The sequence below is a fragment of the Tripterygium wilfordii genome, chromosome 7, assembly GCF_013401445.1.
Source record: "Tripterygium wilfordii isolate XIE 37 chromosome 7, ASM1340144v1, whole genome shotgun sequence".
NCBI lineage: Eukaryota > Viridiplantae > Streptophyta > Magnoliopsida > Celastrales > Celastraceae > Tripterygium > Tripterygium wilfordii.
Genome location: NC_052238.1, coordinates 4,324,851 through 4,341,417, shown reverse-complemented (window position 1 = coordinate 4,341,417; position 16,567 = coordinate 4,324,851). Strand labels below are relative to the sequence as shown.

The following is a 16,567-nucleotide window of genomic DNA, read 5'->3' as shown; positions in this document are numbered from 1 at the left end:
TTCCAAAGATGATGCGCCTTGATCCGGTGAGTTTATTGGTGGTGGTGATGGTCGTCGATGTTGAACGGATTGGCTAGATCGGACTATTTTCCAAACGGTGGTCCGCGATTTCACCAAGCTTTTTTGGCGACTCAAGTGATCATCGATGGTAGGTGATGATTGGGCTTTAGTCGGGCTCTCATGGAGCTTCATTTTGATGGTTTATTCCTCAAGAACAATGGTTGGGCGACAACCTTCCCTTATGGTGGCGTAAGGAAGAAGAAGAAGAAAGAATGACAATTTGATATGTTTATAACTTTTGTCTTTATTTTTAAACTTTTGTGTTTGACTTGTTCTTATTTGAACACACCTCTCACATTTTGTCCTTGTGTATAAATCCCACTATATGTTTTGACTATAAATATCAAGCTAGACATAAGGTTGAATGTCATTTTTTTAAGTCGCAATTTAATTAAATTGGCAGGATTTAAATAAGTTTATTTATTAATGCATATGACTAGTAGGCTGAGACCATAAATGATGGTTCAACCCCTCGAGTCACATCATGTTCGTGTCATCTCCATTCATAGATACTTTAATGTCCAAAACAATGTATGAACTACGAAGTTAATTAATTTAGGTTCCATGTCATGCTTGACCATTTCATAAAAAAAAATGTAAGCAATTTAAGTGCACAGTACTCCCGCAATCGGCGGATAAATTGTGTATGCTTTCAAGAATTGAACATGTGATCTCTATGCTATAGAGGAACTGTGCAATTTTATCATTTGGGTCATATATTTACCTTTATCACCTAACCATTCATACAAAAGAAGCCAGATTTGTTGTAGCCTATTTCTTAATAATATAAGTATATCAATAAAGCTACTTAGATTCATATATATATATAAGATGTTATAACTTACTAACATGTAAGCACAAAGACTCATGCAGTGGGCCTAGTCTGGTTTCGAGAACATATATGCAGAATGTCCGATAGATCTTATCCGAACATAATATGTTAAGATTTGTTTTTAAAAATTGAACTAGCTTGTAACCTTTAAATTGCACCTCCGTGACTCTATCATTAAGCCTTATATTATATTCATTCATCTATATGTTTGACCATTTCTTCATTAATAATATAATCATCTCAAGAAAAGTACCTACGTTCATATAAGATGTTGTAAGCATCAAGTAACCTTGGTGCGGTCCCCGTGGGAAATGGACGGATTACGTGTAGTTTGAATTCAAAAGCATGTGGAGACAGTCAAGAGATTGATTGAGTGGGACAGATTTAGTGGTATTAGGACTAGATTGAAATTTCTTTGGAGCTGGTCTCATGGGTGTCGAGAGCCCTGTAATTAATTATCTCGTGCATGCGTGTGAGACCCACCATGAAATCGATAATACATGCAAGAAGTATCTACGAGGCTCAAATATGTGTTTGACTATAAATTCAAATGAGGTTGAATGTCTTTTTGTTTTTTTTAAAGAGTTAAAAGACAAATGGTTTATGATAAGCCGATCGACAATGAATGATATCGATGGAGTTTGACCAAACAAACCTGTTACAAATAGTTGTAATATTATGAAATTTACCAAACAAAATTCATTTCTAGAATATGTGATTTCTTAACTAGCTAGTACCGTTCGGAACACAAATATGAACCTTTTGGATTCGGTTTGACATAATAGTTGGATTGTTTTTCAATGCTAACTTAAAAGTTATGCAATAAAAGTTGTGAAATATGTTATGAGTTGTTTGACGAACTAAAAACTGAGGATAGTTTATAAGTTGTTGACTAAGTATTATATATTAAACTTTATAATATTACATTTTATAATTTTTATAATAAAAGTATCCATTGCTCAAAAAAAGTATCCATACCAAACATGCGGAGATAGCAGGTCAATTTCTCTTTATTAGACGCAAAAACAGGGGCTTTTGCCACATGAATTTGTTAATATCTAATAAAATAGGGAATAATTCAAGCAATTTTTGTGCAGTTGTTTAATTTGATTTTTCACCCACTGGAAAATCCTTCCCTTTAAATGAACATTAAATAATCACATTCAATCTCAAGTAATACCTCTTCTCATTATTATTTTCCTTCTCCTCTCCTCCCACAATCCTTGTCTCTGAATCTTCAAGACATGGAGATAGAGCAAAAACCTATACTAGAAGAAAAACCTATACTAGAAGAAAACTACAGAGTTCCAAACTTTATAGGCTCAACCAGAATTGAAACTAGTCATGGGAACACCAATATCATTGGTACAAATGTTTCTGAATCATCAAATGATGTTTGTCATAGGTTGGAGTCACTGGGGATGTTGGAGAGAGGTTGTGTGCCAAACAACAACTCTGCTGATGAGGAAAGATTGTCTTGGTTGCAATCACAAATTGTTGGTGTGGATGCAGAGTTTGATTCTCCATTTGGAAGAAGAAGACTCACCTATGCTGATCATATGGCCTCTGGCCGCTCCCTTCACTACATAGAGAATTTTGTCATCAACAATGTCCTTCCATTCTATGGTAAGTTGAATTAATTCTTTCTTTTTCAGTATTTTTTGTTCTTCCATCCAACTGAAGTAGTATCGATTTGATTTTTGGGTTTATATTTTCTGATTTGGGACTTCTCTTTCACAAAACAATGGATCATTTGCTGAGACGATGACTTTGACCGTGATAACTCACAACGAGAGGTCGTGAGTTCAAATTTTATGGATGTTTCCATTATCACAATTTGCAATATGTGCCCCTTACTTAGCCCAACATGTGCGAATGCCACTCTTCGTTTATCTCTCGCATTGGACCTCGACCCAGATCTCAACTGATCCATGGGGATAAGCCAGTTTTTGAAAATCCCCATTAACAAGCTTGTTTTAAATTATATGTATGCAGGGAACACTCACACTTGTGACAGCTATGTTGGGCGCAGAACGACCAAAATGGTGCATGAAGCAACTGAATACATTAAGAAATGCTTAGGTGGTGGAGCAAATGATGCAATCTTGTTTTGTGGATCAGGCACAACTGCAGCAATCAAGAGACTACAAGAGGTAATGGGCATTACTGTACCTTCCACTTTGAGAGATAGGTTCCTTAAATGCTTGAGCAACGAAGAGAGATGGGTTGTCTTTGTTGGACCATATGAGCACCACTCGAATTTGCTCTCATGGGGGCAAAGCTTAGCTGAACTAGTCGAGATTGGTTTGGATGAAAATGGGTTATTTGACATTGAAGCTCTGAGACAACAACTTGAGCTGTACAAAAATGGCAACAGGCCTATATTGGGATCATTCTCAGCTTGTAGTAATGTGACTGGGATTTATACCGATACACGAGCGATTGCGAGGCTTCTCCATGGATACGGAGGTTTTGCTTGCTTTGATTTTGCAGCAAGGTATGCACCAACAGTGTTATTTCTGTCTCTGTACATATACTGTTCCATTGTTGGGTGCTGAAATCATTTTTTTGGCCTGTGTAGTGGTCCTTATGTGGAAATTGATTTGAAGTCTGGAGAAGTTGATGGCTATGATGCTGTTTTCCTCAGTCCACATAAGTTTCTCGGCGGACCGGGATCCCCTGGTATCCTCCTGATGAGCAAGGCCCTCTATCTGCTAAAATCTTCTCCTCCATCAACTTGTGGAGGTGGAACTGTTTCTTATGTCAATGGCTTCAATGAGAAGGTGAGCTCCCTTTGGTGATTTTTCTGATGCTCAAAGCTCTGTTCACTGATAACATTAACAAACATAAATTGCAGGACACATTGTACCTGGATGACATAGAAGAGAGGGAAAATGGTGGCACTCCTCCTATAATCCAGATAATTAGAGCAGCTTTAACGTTCTGGGTAAAAGATTACGTTGGTCATGAAGTGATTGAAAAACAGGAACATATCTACATAGAGAGAGCCCTAAAGAGGCTTCTTCCAAATAAGAACATATGGATTTTAGGAAATACCAGTGCCAAGAGACAGGCCATATTGTCCTTCCTTGTTTATTCCACTTCTAATACGTCCTCAAATGGCGAGAGCAACGGGTGTAGTGTCAACAGCAGAGATAAATCAGAAGAGGGTCTTTACCTGTGGAGAGAGACGGGGAATAACAGAGGGAAGCCTCTTCATGGACCTTTTGTAGCAGCACTCCTCAGTGACCTATTTGGTATACAGGCTCGAGGAGGATGTGCTTGTGCTGGACCCTACGGTCACCGTTTGCTCGATGTTGATGATACTATCTCACTTAACATAAGATCTGCCGTAAAAAAGGTAATTGCAATCTAACTCCAATTGCTCCTGCAAAATGACAATGAATCATAGTATAAGTGGTTAACATAGTTTGATGCTTTACTCACTATGTTTACAACAGGGTTATCTAGGAATCAAACCTGGTTGGGCAAGAGTCAGCTTCCCTTACTACATGTCCAATGAGGAGTTTGAATTTGTTCTCAATGCATTGGAGTTCATAGCCACTTATGCGCAGCGATTTCTTACTCTGTATCACTTCAATCTGAAAACTGGAAACTGGAAATTGAAGAAAAGGGCGTACAAGGACCTCGTAGCACCATTAGCCGGAGCTTTCGAGATAATAGGAGTGGAGCAAGGCAACTCCAGGAAGCCTGCAAAAACTAATCATTCTGAGATAATTGAGAAGAATTCCCTATATATAAAGACAGCGAAACAAATAGCAAATCTCCTCCCCAAGTTCCCACCTCAACGTAGACTACCAGAAGACATTGATCCCGACATCCTGTTATTTAGAGTTTAATCGCCCATACAAATATACCTGTTTCCCTTAGTTTAGCCCATATATAATTTGCAGTATTCTTACCAGATTCACCACACAGGGAGAGCATGAGGATCCCAGTGACCAACTTGCAAATTTACAGTTTGAATAACTCAAATCAGAAAGCTTCACATAATCAAGTATACAAATTTTATTCAATTCAAACCCTCATGTTTTGCAACAGATATAATCAATTCTGTTCCAGCTTTCATCTCTCATGCTAAGGATATACATTTTTTTTTACAGTAGCTAAGTACAACAAATAACAAATCTACCGTTCTGATGCCACCACCTGCAGGAGGCACGTATTTGCCGATTTCTCAGTAAACAATTTAGAATAATTTCGTTGATTACAGCCTTTACAGTTTAAACAATTAAAACTATAAAGATATGCATTCTGATGAATTGTGAGAAGTAGAGTAAAATATGTCATTCTTCATCAACTACAACTTGCAAGAGAAAACTAGGAGAAAACGTTAATCAATCCAGTATCGAGAGTTAGAAATCATTACAAAATCCTTGGGCGAACCATAGTGTTGCCTTTAAACATAGGGTGAGATTCTTTCTCAAGGAATCTAATACCTAGTGCTTTAAAAGTTCCTGATTTCATCCTAACTTAATCTAACTCACCAAACAGGCAAACATAGGAACGGAATAACTGGATTCCAATTAGATGCTAATTTAATCATGCTCAAAGAACAAAATTATGAAAATTATGGTAAAACGCTTCTAACAAACATAAAACAACAAAATTAACGAAAAAAATTGAAGAAGAGAAAGGCGAAACCTCGAATAGCTGAGTGGACGCGTCTTCTTCGGGGCGTTCCCCGAAGATCCAAGCGAGTACGAAGTTGAAGCCCTAGAAGGACCAATTCAGAGTTTGTCGCGTTTAAAGAAGCGGAAGATGCTGTTTCCGGACCTCAATTTGATTCCATAAGCATGTTTACGAGAGTAATGGAAGTGAAGTGCGGGGGTTTTAGACGGAGATAAGGTGTTAGGTAGTTGAACCGAATTGGAAGGGTTTGAGAGTTGAAGATGCATTCTGTACAACACCATGAAAATATTCTCCGTCTTCTCTCTCACAGTAATGCATGGCTGTAAATTGGGAGAGTGTTCGAGGGGTGTGATGAGGATCAGGGGAGATTATTGAAGAATGCATACAATAGGGGCCGAAGACTGAAACTCAAAAAGAGGCAGGGACATGTAACAGCCATGCAAGCTAACTTGATCGTGGACAAGCCAGCTGGAGCATCGGCCACATCAGCAGAGGAAGCAGTGGAAGATACTATAAGTTCAATCAGAGAAGCAGAGATGTGCAGATCTTCTTAATTGAAGTTGAAGGAAGATATTGGAGTCAACTATTTATTTAATAAGCATAATATTACTACCAATAATGTAGCCTAATAATTAGGCTTTAATTAAAGTTTCCTGATTCTAGTTTCCTTAACAAGTATGGTTGATATGTAAACGTCTGGGGTATAAGAACCAGACTAGTATGAAGTATTAAGGGAGAAAAAATTATATACAAAACTGAGAGTTATTCTCAAACCCTTTGTTTTCTTGTCTTCAAGTAAGTTCAAGAATTCATCAAGGTGGCAGGGGTCTGTTGTAGTAAAAACTACAGCAGAGCCCGCTGTAGGTAATTTCAGTCCCAAAAATTTTTTATTTTATTTTGAAAAAATTATAAATGCGTAGTTTATGATCTAACGAATCCAACGATATATTTTTTGTTCGAAACAAAAATCAAATTCATCTTGATCCAGACACCGAATATTTTGAGTTTATATCCGACGGTCTAAAATTGTTAAGCATTTTTCATATAGCATATGATTTTTGTTTTGAACAAAAAATATATCGTTGGATTCGTTAGATCATAAACTACACATCTATAATTTTTTCAAAATAAAATAAAAAAAATTTTCGTCTCAAATTGTTATTACAGCGGAGTCTGCTGTAATTTTTTTACAGCAGAGCCCAGGCTATAATTTCTTCAAAATAAAATAAAAAAAATTTTCGTCTCAAATTGTTATTACAGCGGAGCCTGCTGTAATTTTTTTACAGCAGAGCCCCGGCACCCAGTGTTCGAGTGCGAGGTTTTAGAGACGCTGATCGAGCTGGCGCGGGTGAAGTCAAAAACGGACTGTTTCGTATTTTCCTTTCTTTTTTTTTTGGGTTATGGGCCACATGGCAACATAATAGGCCCAAGCCCATATATGCATGCAGGCCAAAGGCCTTAATGTCCAAAGTAGTCCATTAGGACAGCTTGCCCACTGCCTAAATTCCTAATATATATACAACTTGGCGATTTGCCTCCTGCAATAATTGAAACTAAACAGCAAGACTTGGTGACAGTGGTATTGCCTATTTAGTAGGTCAAAAAGAACCTAAAATGTCATCCACAGAGGAATACAAAGAATGTTACAAATTCAGAATGAAAAAAGAATGTTCGAAAATCATTTAAGAAAAAAAGGTGCAACATGAAGATGGGATACGGACTATCTTGCTACATTCCCTTTCTATACAGGAACTCTCATCTCAGAAACTGCATTGCTAAGTTTTGACTTGGGCAAAAATGGGTCAGTTTCAAATTGGAACTCTTTATCTCAGATGGTCAAGAAGTGCCGGGCCAACTTGGGTTTAGTCATATCTTTACAGCTTCTCTTCCATGTGGGTAATCATATGATTTCCAGAAATATATGCATCCAACTGCATTGCAGGGTCAAAGTTTTATGTCGCTTTTGAACTGTCTTACTGAGCCACATATACACTCAGGGTATGGATTCTCATAAAAAGATTCTTCAGTCCCGAAACGTGCTCGGCCCTTTACTCCTGGCATTGGGCCTCTTCTTTTCCTGGGCGCTCCTTGCCTGCAATTATTATCAAGAACTTTAGCCCCTTTAAGCATGTAAAGGTGAACTAATTTGTTCAATTGAGCTATGTATTACATCCCTATCAAGAAAACAACTCATTCGATTTGTAATATAAAACTATGGTGAATGTGCAGTCCATTTCACATTGTCAGTTTGTCACAAGTTATCTCTAAACAAAACAGAATTATCCCGATCTTGTGTGGTGCTCCAACAAAGTAACACAGCAGAGGGACGGTTCACCCTTGTCTGTTTCTGTGTTACAAAATGGTTCTTGTAATCTTGCTCTCAAATCACTGGTTTTCCAGACAGAAAAAAAATATATGTTTTTTTGAATGAAACAAAAAAAGAATCTATTGTTTAACGTCCATTTTGACAATGCTATTTCAAGAAGATGTTCCTTTTCAAAAACACACCCCAACAAACAAACTGACATTAACAGTAAACTCTTTCAATTGAAGCAATTATAAGTGTTTTCTATGCCTGTCACGAAAATGGGATTTTGCCATTGTGGAATGCAATCAGCAAAATTCTTAATTTTTTAAACAACTTATAGAGAGTTGCAACAAGCTTACCTGCTCACATGCATTTGTTGCACAAGGTATGACAAGGGCTCCCCCTCGCTTAGCCGATTACTTTCCAGCTTATCAAAAAGTTTGACAAGCCCTTTCCTGCATATAAAATATATTAGAAAAACGGCATACTATAACCGTAGTACTAATAAATGTGTTTGGCGAGGGGCATATTCTTAAAATGCCATGGGATGCCAACTTTCTGTCAGTCTCTTCGACTCTGGAGAGGGAAGGAAATTCTAATCCCAAAATTTGGAGGCCTTGAGTTCGAATACAGCCAAGTGCACCTTAGGTTCAGCTAATACTAGTTGCTTGTGAGTGATTGTTAGCATCTAAGGTTTACTTCATTGAGATGGGTCAAATTTTGACTAACCGTGGAGATATTTTCATGTCATCGAAAAAATAAGGAAAATAAATAGAAAGAATGATCCCTGAAACTAAAGGGTGGCAAGTCCGTTGAATCTAATTCCTAAAAACTTCTCCAATTAACTCTGTCGACAAAAGAAGGTTTCACACTATATATTAACAAGTTAAGTACTATAATAGATTTCAGATAAATTCAAATCATTTTATTATGAATCTACATTTTGAAGAAAGTCCATTACCATGAGGAAATAAAGGACCATAGTAAACGGCAAAAGTGCACTAACACAAAATGGAAAACATTTTTATCTAAGGGTACATAACATAATTTATAGCTAGAAAAAGAAAAAAGAACTTTCCAACAAAATCACGTGGTTCTTAGTTATATATAATGGAGTTAGGTAATCTGGTAAAAGGATCAGGGAACACTTCAACACCCCCATCTATAGCTGAACGTCAAACGATCTATACGATATAATCCTTAGTTACTCTAAATTACTTGGTACCTGTCTGGTGTAATTGTCTTGCGGTGGCCAAGGACTCTGCGGTGGCCCTCGACGACTCTGGCCATGTTACCTGAATATGATGGAATGAAAACATCACTCTCTCTAGATATGATGTAATCCAGAGCTGCAGTTTGGGAAGCATGATTTAAAAATGCTTTTAACTCTTCCTCTGTAGCCAACGTATCCTGTTGCCAAATGAAACAATCAATTCATCATTTAGACCTTCAATGGGTATCTGTGGCATAAAACTTTTGGAACCGCAGCTACGAAATAGATTGGCAAACCTTAAAAACTAGATTAGGAAAGTAGGATTTGAGCTCTAGTAGACGAGCTTCACCACCATAAATTTCCCCAGCTGCGACGTAAATGGTTGTAGATGGAGGATATCCAAGAGCTTGAATAAATATCCCCACCTCTTTTGGAGTCAGTGGACAAAATCCTCCTATTCTCTGTTCTGTTGAATTTATGTCTTTAACCTTCCAGTGGTTTGTCTTCTCCCTTTGAAAATAAAGAAATAAAAGATACGTCATTGACAAAAAACTCTCACCTTGATGAGTTCTTGGTTTAAGACGTCGCTGGTAATAAGTAATGGTGGATAACCACATAATTAGGATCCAAAGACCTTTATCCTCTTACATTCCGGAAATTTACAAACAGACTCTTCATTTACTCATCAATCATTATTAAATCTGCCATTTCCATATTTTGTTGGATGGTAACTTTCCTATATTTTAGCAAAAGCTTGGAGCTGACCTTCAAGATTTAAACATCTTATTGAAGTTTCATAGAAACACCAAGAATTGACAGAACCAAAACAAAAATCTCAACACAGCAATGATTCACATAGGATGCCAAAGAATTCCACTCTCACCCATTTTATGACATTTTTTCGTAGTATGTGTCTTTATGTCGATGTAATATACTTACACATATAAATGTAAACATAGATGAAAAAAGCCCACATGTCCAAAAGAAGACAGTCATACCTCATTATTCTTAGCTCTTCAGATTCTGCATCAGTCAGGCCATAAGTACAACCAGTGAAAGACAACATGTCCTTCTCATATCTTAGATGAAGAGCAATGTATCTTCCCCCACGTGATCTCAGCCGCTCCACCAGCTTCTGTGGTGTCACCGTTATGCAGGCTCAGAACTCAATATATCACGAAGTCCCCGTAGGAGACCTCTTAAATGCATAGTGAAATTAACTCTTGGGTGATGTGAATCATATTGTGCTCCAATAAAATATCTCCATGTTCTACACAGCATTATACTCTATAAAATTGATATGGTTTGTAGTTTTGTACAGCTGCTTCGCTCTATTTGAAAAAATCACAAATTCTTCACAATGTTTATAAATATTAACCCTTAAGCTCTTCAGATATTCCAATAATTATCAAAATTATTTTGTTAATTTCAAATTTTTCTGTAGCACCAATAACAAAAATGCAATTCAGAATTCGGCAAGGAAAAAGCAATCCGAACCTTTCCCAAGCTTTCAATCGGAAGAGAGAAATGGAGAGCATTGTATAGAGCACGACACCTCAGCCTCTGTACATCAAGAGGCAAACCATTGTTTGCAAGCCGAGAATCTGATTTTGCCACATGAATTACCTGCACTCATTTGCTTGATTATCCATCCACAATATCAAGCATTTTACCGATTAAAAAGTGACCAAAAATTGATAGTCAGAACTGGACTGAGTATGATTTCCTTTTTATATAGATCTGTCATTCTGAAAGCAATTTAGATTTAGACAGTTAAACTATATGCAGCAGCTTTTGGCTTGATAGTTCTGGCACCATAGTAGATCAGCATTTAATTTTCTCTAGCCAATTCCAATGTGAAACAATGCATATTAGTCCTTGATAAAATCTGAATAAGTTCAGCCGGAAACAATATCTAGTGGCTTCAATATGTAAACCTAACAAATAAAACAAACATTTTTATGTACCTGATAATTGTCCCATAGTTGCATCATGTCTTTGTAATAACCCAATCCAGACCAAGAAGTGAAGTGTTTCCGAGCCCGAGGAGCAGAATCCAATTCCTTGGGTAGTTGCTTAACAATCCTCACATCTCCTTGTAAGGTTTCGATGAAATGACGATCATCAAATATATCTGAAAACGTACTGTAAACAGATATCAAGATCAGAAAAATTTCTAGAAAATAAACAATGAGGGAAGATAAAGAAAATTTGAAATCAAAGTATTCAAAATATGTCTAGATTCTAGAATGAGAAAAATAATACTCGGGAACACCTGGAATCTTGCCAAAAGGAACGTTTGTCTAGCTGAGGAATGACCAAGGTTGCATTCATGATGTATGCCACAGCCACCATGTCAGAAATCTACAGTTGAAGCATGGTTACTGAGTTTTTGAAAACAATAAGCAGCAAAAACAGAATAATTATCGTCCATGATACTTGGTGCTTGCCCTCCAATAAAATCTCTTTTGCATTCGAAGGGGAAAAAAAGGAAAAAGTGAAGACATATATGAACTTAGAATGTGTGTGTGTGTGTGTGTGTGTGTGTTTGTTACATTAACATAGATGATAAGAGATGTACAGAAACATAGGGATCAATAACTTACACCAGTGCGCATTTGATTCAGTCCTCCGTTGCATCGCACAGTAATATAGTGGTCAGATCCTTGGGCAGCTGGCATTTCATAAAAAGGTTGAGAGAGATGGCTTTCTTCAGTATTACAAACCCAGCAAGAAATCATTGATGAATCATGCAATGGGCTTCACATTCTAGAAGAGTTTACTCAGAGAGCCTAGTTCCTTCTTTTTTCCTTACAATTTAGTTATAAGAAATTGGATTGGGACAAACGATCATGTGGTCTAGAGTTGCAAGGGTACAACCTAGAGGTCACGGTTCAATTCCTGGAAACAACTTCTCCACATATTATGTGGGAGTAAAGTCTTGTACATCCCCACCCCACCTACTGGGGAGTCTTAGGCACGAGAGTTGTTTATCAAATTGGACTAGGAATTTTTTTTTTCTTGGTTTACAATGTTCAAACAATACATTTGCATGTAGTTTCTTATGAAGCTTCTGCACTCTTGACAATAAGGATTGAAAAATTGGATACTAAACGATCAACCATTCTTTTTTAGTTCTTATAAGGAAGCTAAAAACCATTCTGCTTGTTTTACATAATTCAAGTAATTATTCTGTTTGATTTTAGGCCAAACTCAACCTTTTCTTTTAATCCATTTAATCTTAGTATGAACATTATCTATCTTCCTCAAACAAAAGCCCCCATAGGATATTGAAGGTACAGTATATACCACAAGGTTTTACCTAAATAAAAGACACTTGCATGCATTTTACGAATCAGTACTGGAAGGCATATAAAATATGCTTAACTCTGAGAGCTCAACTTATACGAAAGGAAGTATCAACTATACACAAGCATGCGTCTTGGTAGTTGGTACAAGGCTGCAGAATAATGAATCGCTAAAAATCTACTATATACTTGATAGTACAAATGGCAGAACTTATAATAGTGGAAAGCATGCTCAATCAATCAGTGCCACCAACCATAGGCATAGTCCTCCTATATGTTTTCATTCAGTTTACGGGAGAAATCAACAGAACCATATTGAAGAGCAAATGGAATTAGGACCTTTATATTTGCTTGTAGGCTTTACACATGGATGCAAACCATAAATCTTGGAAACATCCCAAAGTTGTTCATCTGGCACCTGCAGAATTGGAAGTAGGGGATCCTTATAATACTTAAAAAATAATTCTATTTTCTTTTTAAAAAAATGCATCTATTGAAGTATAAAGGAGGAGATGAAAGAAAAGGCGAGCGGATGTTAATGACTAAATTGGTGTTAGGGAATGAGATCATTAATGTCACAAGTGCTTACATCCTGCAAATAGGATTAGCTGAAAATACCAAGAAACAATTTTGGGAGGATGTGACTTAAATATTTTTAAGAGGAGACTTAAATGGACATGAATGGAACGATATGGAAACTTTGACAGTCGGTTACTTCCCAAGAACTCCATATCAGCAACTCCAAATACACCCCCACCACCCCACCCCGGCGCACACACTATCAAAATCAAAATAACAACAAGAAACTGCACAATCTCTCAATACCTGATATTGAAACTGCGATTGAGAGTCAGGAACCTGATATTGATACTGCGACTGCGAGTCAGGAACCTGATATTGATACTGCGACTGCGAGTCAGGAACCTGATATTGATACTGCGATTGAGAGTCAGGAACCTGATATTGATACTGCGACAGTGAGTCAGAAAGAGATTCTTGAGAACTGAAATGCTTTTGATCGCTTTCCAATATCACGTCACTGTAGTAGAGTACAAAAATAAAGACTGAAAGCGCAACGAGAAGGGAAATGTAAACTAAATTGGTGCAAGGAGATGGTTTTCTTGAAAGAATCTTGGCTATTGAAGAAGAATTTCTGGTGTGGGAAAATCCTCGCTTGCTCACCATCTCCGATACTACGCTAGATCTCTTGCTCTGGTATATTCAGGCGCTAGCAGTTCTAGCGCGTGCGAATCCAGAGCACAGTAGTACCGATCATCGTTCGCGACTCACACTCGACAGCCTACGGTTAGATAGGAAACTCCATAGTCCAAAAAAAGTTATAAATGGGCCGAGCCATTACCGTCGTTTATTTAAAGCCTGGGCTTCATTATCAGGCCTTCTAGGACCGCCCAAAACGTCTGTGTTGTTCGCGTCCTTGGATTTGGCCCATTTGGATCATGCCGTCAGTAAAAAATATATAGCTATAAAATGTAAAAAACAGTTTAATACAAAATTGAAAATTCGACCTAACTAATCAAATCAATTTGTAGTTCGTCTAAATCTTTTTTTATAACAAATGTAATGATAAGTTATAACAAGTTGCTATTTTCAACCACTTGACGATAGTCTAATTAGTTATTTCTTCGGATTTAGAGTTACAAAGACTGAAGTCAGGAGTTCAAACCAACCACCGTTGTTCAATAACAATTTGTCTAATAAATTTGCTAATGAAGTAATCTCTGCAGTGCTGCAGGGACGGCCCTGGGGTGAGGCGATATGGATTGTCACTCAAGCCCCCAAATCCCTAGGGCCCCATATTATAGTAGCTCAAACCCATTTAAGCCCAATTTAGAAAAAATTAAACCAATAACTCTCAGTCCGTTTCAATTTGTTCAACCTCAACACGGAAATCTAACCAGCTAGAAACAACTATCCTGTACTTTCCGTGTGCATTTCCTCTCTGTAAACATAGAGAGTGTCGCATAACCACTAAGCACAATATACATATGTTACTCCTGCCTATACGACTCTTCTTATTGACAAGCATATTTTGGCCGACTTTTTGTATGCCCCAAAAACAATGTATAAATTGACATAGCCATCTCTTAGGTTTCTGCATTGGATTATCCAGCAACAAACTATAGTTACAGAATGGAGACAACCAACCTGTATCAGCATTGCTTTCTCCTCTGCATCGCTGGATTAGCATTCATCGGTCTTCAATCCTGTGGTAAGCAAAATTCTGTTGTCTAAATCATGTTCTGATGTACTAAACATTACATGTAAATTAATTCTCCTATATATATATTCAGATGCAAAGGTGATGATGGAGTACATTGGAGCGACAGGCAAACCAGTTTCGTTCGTTTCAGTACCAATTAGAGAAGGGATAGACTTCCATTTCATACTTAGCTTTGCCATTGATGCAGACTCATCAGGGAAGACACAGAATGGCATATTCTCACCCTACTGGCTACAGACACTAACACCAGACTCAGTTGCAGACATCAAGAAGAGGCATCCAAATGTAAAAGCCTTAGCCAGTCTTGCCGGCTGGAGCATATATAACACAGTAATCGTCTGGTATAATCCTCTAGACCCCCAAAAATGGATATCTAATGCTTTTGCATCTCTCAAAGACATAGTCAGCAAGTACCATCTTGATGGTATTGACATAGACTATGAGAACTTTCCAAAAAAAGACAACAACAGTACAATTTTTGCTTACTGCATCGGTGAGCTGATTACCCAGTTGAAGAAACAAAAGGTCATTACAGTAGCGACAATTGCGCCATATTACTTGACAGCTGAGCCTTACATTGAGCTCTATAAGAGGTATGGAGGAGTTATTGACTATGTTAATTATCAATTCTATACTGATAAAGTAGCCAAGACACCGGAATTGTACTTGAAAGACTTTGCTGATCGAGCGGAGGAATTTGGTAAGGACAAGTTGTTGCCTAGCTATGAAGTTAATGGCAGGGGAATTCAAGGTCAAGGATTTTTCAATGCTCTGAGTCTGTTGGAGAAAAAAGGTTTTGCAGTTAATGGAGTGATGATTTTCTCGGCTGATGCTTCTGGTGAGACCGAATATTACTATGAGGTAACATCTCAAGATTTTTTGCTTAAATCTGGTAAATTGTGAAGGGAAAAATCTAAGAACATGTGAGGAAGAGTTAATTCACTTGCATTAGATGAATAAATTTATTGTTGAGAAGCTTCTAAGGTTGCTATGAAGACATTCAAGTATGCTTGGATACTTGTGCTTTAATTTGCTTGCGTTTCATTGTAAGGCTTTGTTTTTGCTGTTGTTTTTCCTATACCGACCAAGATATGTTTTTATCCCCATGTTTTTCTCCGCTAATATTAAGTGTGCAAACCAAGCACGAATCTTCAAAAGTTAAGAATTCAAAGACCTCATGCTAATCAATGGTTCACATATCAGAAGAACCAAGTGACGTAGGCATTAAGGCATTTCGTCGAACACTTGATGTGCGGAATCTCAACGCACCAGCTCACTAAAAGGTGTCATAACAGAAGAAGATGGCGACTTTATTCAATGATGTTAAAGCATATTAACAAGATCAAATACCAAGGGAGTCTCCTTACAGAGCACAATCTGAGCTTTGATATACCCAACACTTCAACGAACTGAACCCTAATACAACACGACACTGATTGCACCATTTATTTGACATAAAAATCACAAACAGCAACAATGATTTAATGAATGAAATGACGCAGCAGAAAATCACGAAGGAAAGACAATGCCAGGTTACAGAAAATAATTTGAACCAAACCCAAATACCTTTTCGCAAGTTATAGGCGAGAAGATGAGCACCGGAGAGAATCGCGAGACTCTGTATTGCTCCACCTTCTCCGACGAGAAACCCCGAAACTGCCCCGCTATACATTTGTGGGCTTTTCGTTTGAGCTGGGCTAAAGTGAGACACATTTCAATTGGGCCTCCCATATTTGGGCCTGTAGCCTTTTCTAACTAAATAGCAAGGAGACTCCCTCTCTTTCTTTTCTTTTATTTTTTTTAAAATACTATAATATGATTTATTATTATTCCATTTCGCATTGGTCTACCGTGGTTAAAATATCAAATTTACTTAATTATGAAATATTACTCTTACATTTAATACACACTTTTTAAAAACCTAGAGAACACCCTGGATAAACCTTCTCAT

At 37.4% G+C, this 16,567-nt stretch overlaps 3 protein-coding genes and 1 long non-coding RNA gene across 8 annotated transcripts; 2 read left to right on the top strand and 2 right to left on the bottom strand.

Annotated features, from left to right (window-relative positions):
* Positions 1-2,086: 2,086 nt before the first annotated feature.
* On the top strand, positions 2,087-4,979 carry LOC120002767. Its single transcript, XM_038851574.1, has 5 exons — positions 2,087-2,518; positions 2,888-3,389; positions 3,474-3,675; positions 3,750-4,253; positions 4,354-4,979. Exons 1-5 carry the CDS (start codon positions 2,137-2,139, stop codon positions 4,750-4,752), a joined length of 1,989 nt encoding a protein of 662 aa, XP_038707502.1. The 5' UTR covers positions 2,087-2,136; the 3' UTR covers positions 4,753-4,979.
* On the bottom strand, positions 3,660-6,039 carry LOC120002769. The gene is made up of 4 exons (XR_005469183.1): positions 5,558-6,039; positions 4,373-4,603; positions 3,950-4,280; positions 3,660-3,801 (listed from the first exon to the last, which is right to left on the bottom strand). It is a non-coding gene; the product is annotated as an uncharacterized LOC120002769 (long non-coding RNA).
* A 1,053-nt stretch (positions 6,040-7,092) lies between these two features.
* On the bottom strand, positions 7,093-16,262 carry LOC120002962 (O-fucosyltransferase 38). 5 transcript variants are annotated; one of them, XM_038851836.1, is made up of 14 exons: positions 16,183-16,262; positions 14,541-14,599; positions 13,266-13,343; positions 13,200-13,232; positions 12,714-12,792; positions 11,673-11,740; positions 11,342-11,430; positions 11,034-11,211; positions 10,564-10,692; positions 10,065-10,201; positions 9,363-9,576; positions 9,079-9,263; positions 8,213-8,308; positions 7,093-7,637 (listed from the first exon to the last, which is right to left on the bottom strand). In XM_038851836.1, exons 2-14 carry the CDS (start codon positions 14,550-14,552, stop codon positions 7,490-7,492), a joined length of 1,446 nt encoding a protein of 481 aa, XP_038707764.1. In that variant the 5' UTR covers positions 14,553-14,599; positions 16,183-16,262; the 3' UTR covers positions 7,093-7,489. The 5 variants fall into 5 exon arrangements, with proteins under 5 accessions (XP_038707764.1, XP_038707762.1, XP_038707763.1 ...); XM_038851834.1 differs by having other exon boundaries at positions 13,200-13,343; positions 16,183-16,261; XM_038851835.1 differs by lacking the exon at positions 16,183-16,262 and having other exon boundaries at positions 13,200-13,310.
* Positions 13,862-15,722, top strand: LOC120002963 (chitinase 2-like). The gene is made up of 2 exons (XM_038851837.1): positions 13,862-14,604; positions 14,687-15,722. The coding sequence occupies exons 1-2, from the start codon at positions 14,526-14,528 to the stop codon at positions 15,517-15,519; spliced, it is 912 nt and encodes a 303-aa protein (XP_038707765.1). The 5' UTR covers positions 13,862-14,525; the 3' UTR covers positions 15,520-15,722.
* Positions 16,263-16,567: the final 305 nt, after the last annotated feature.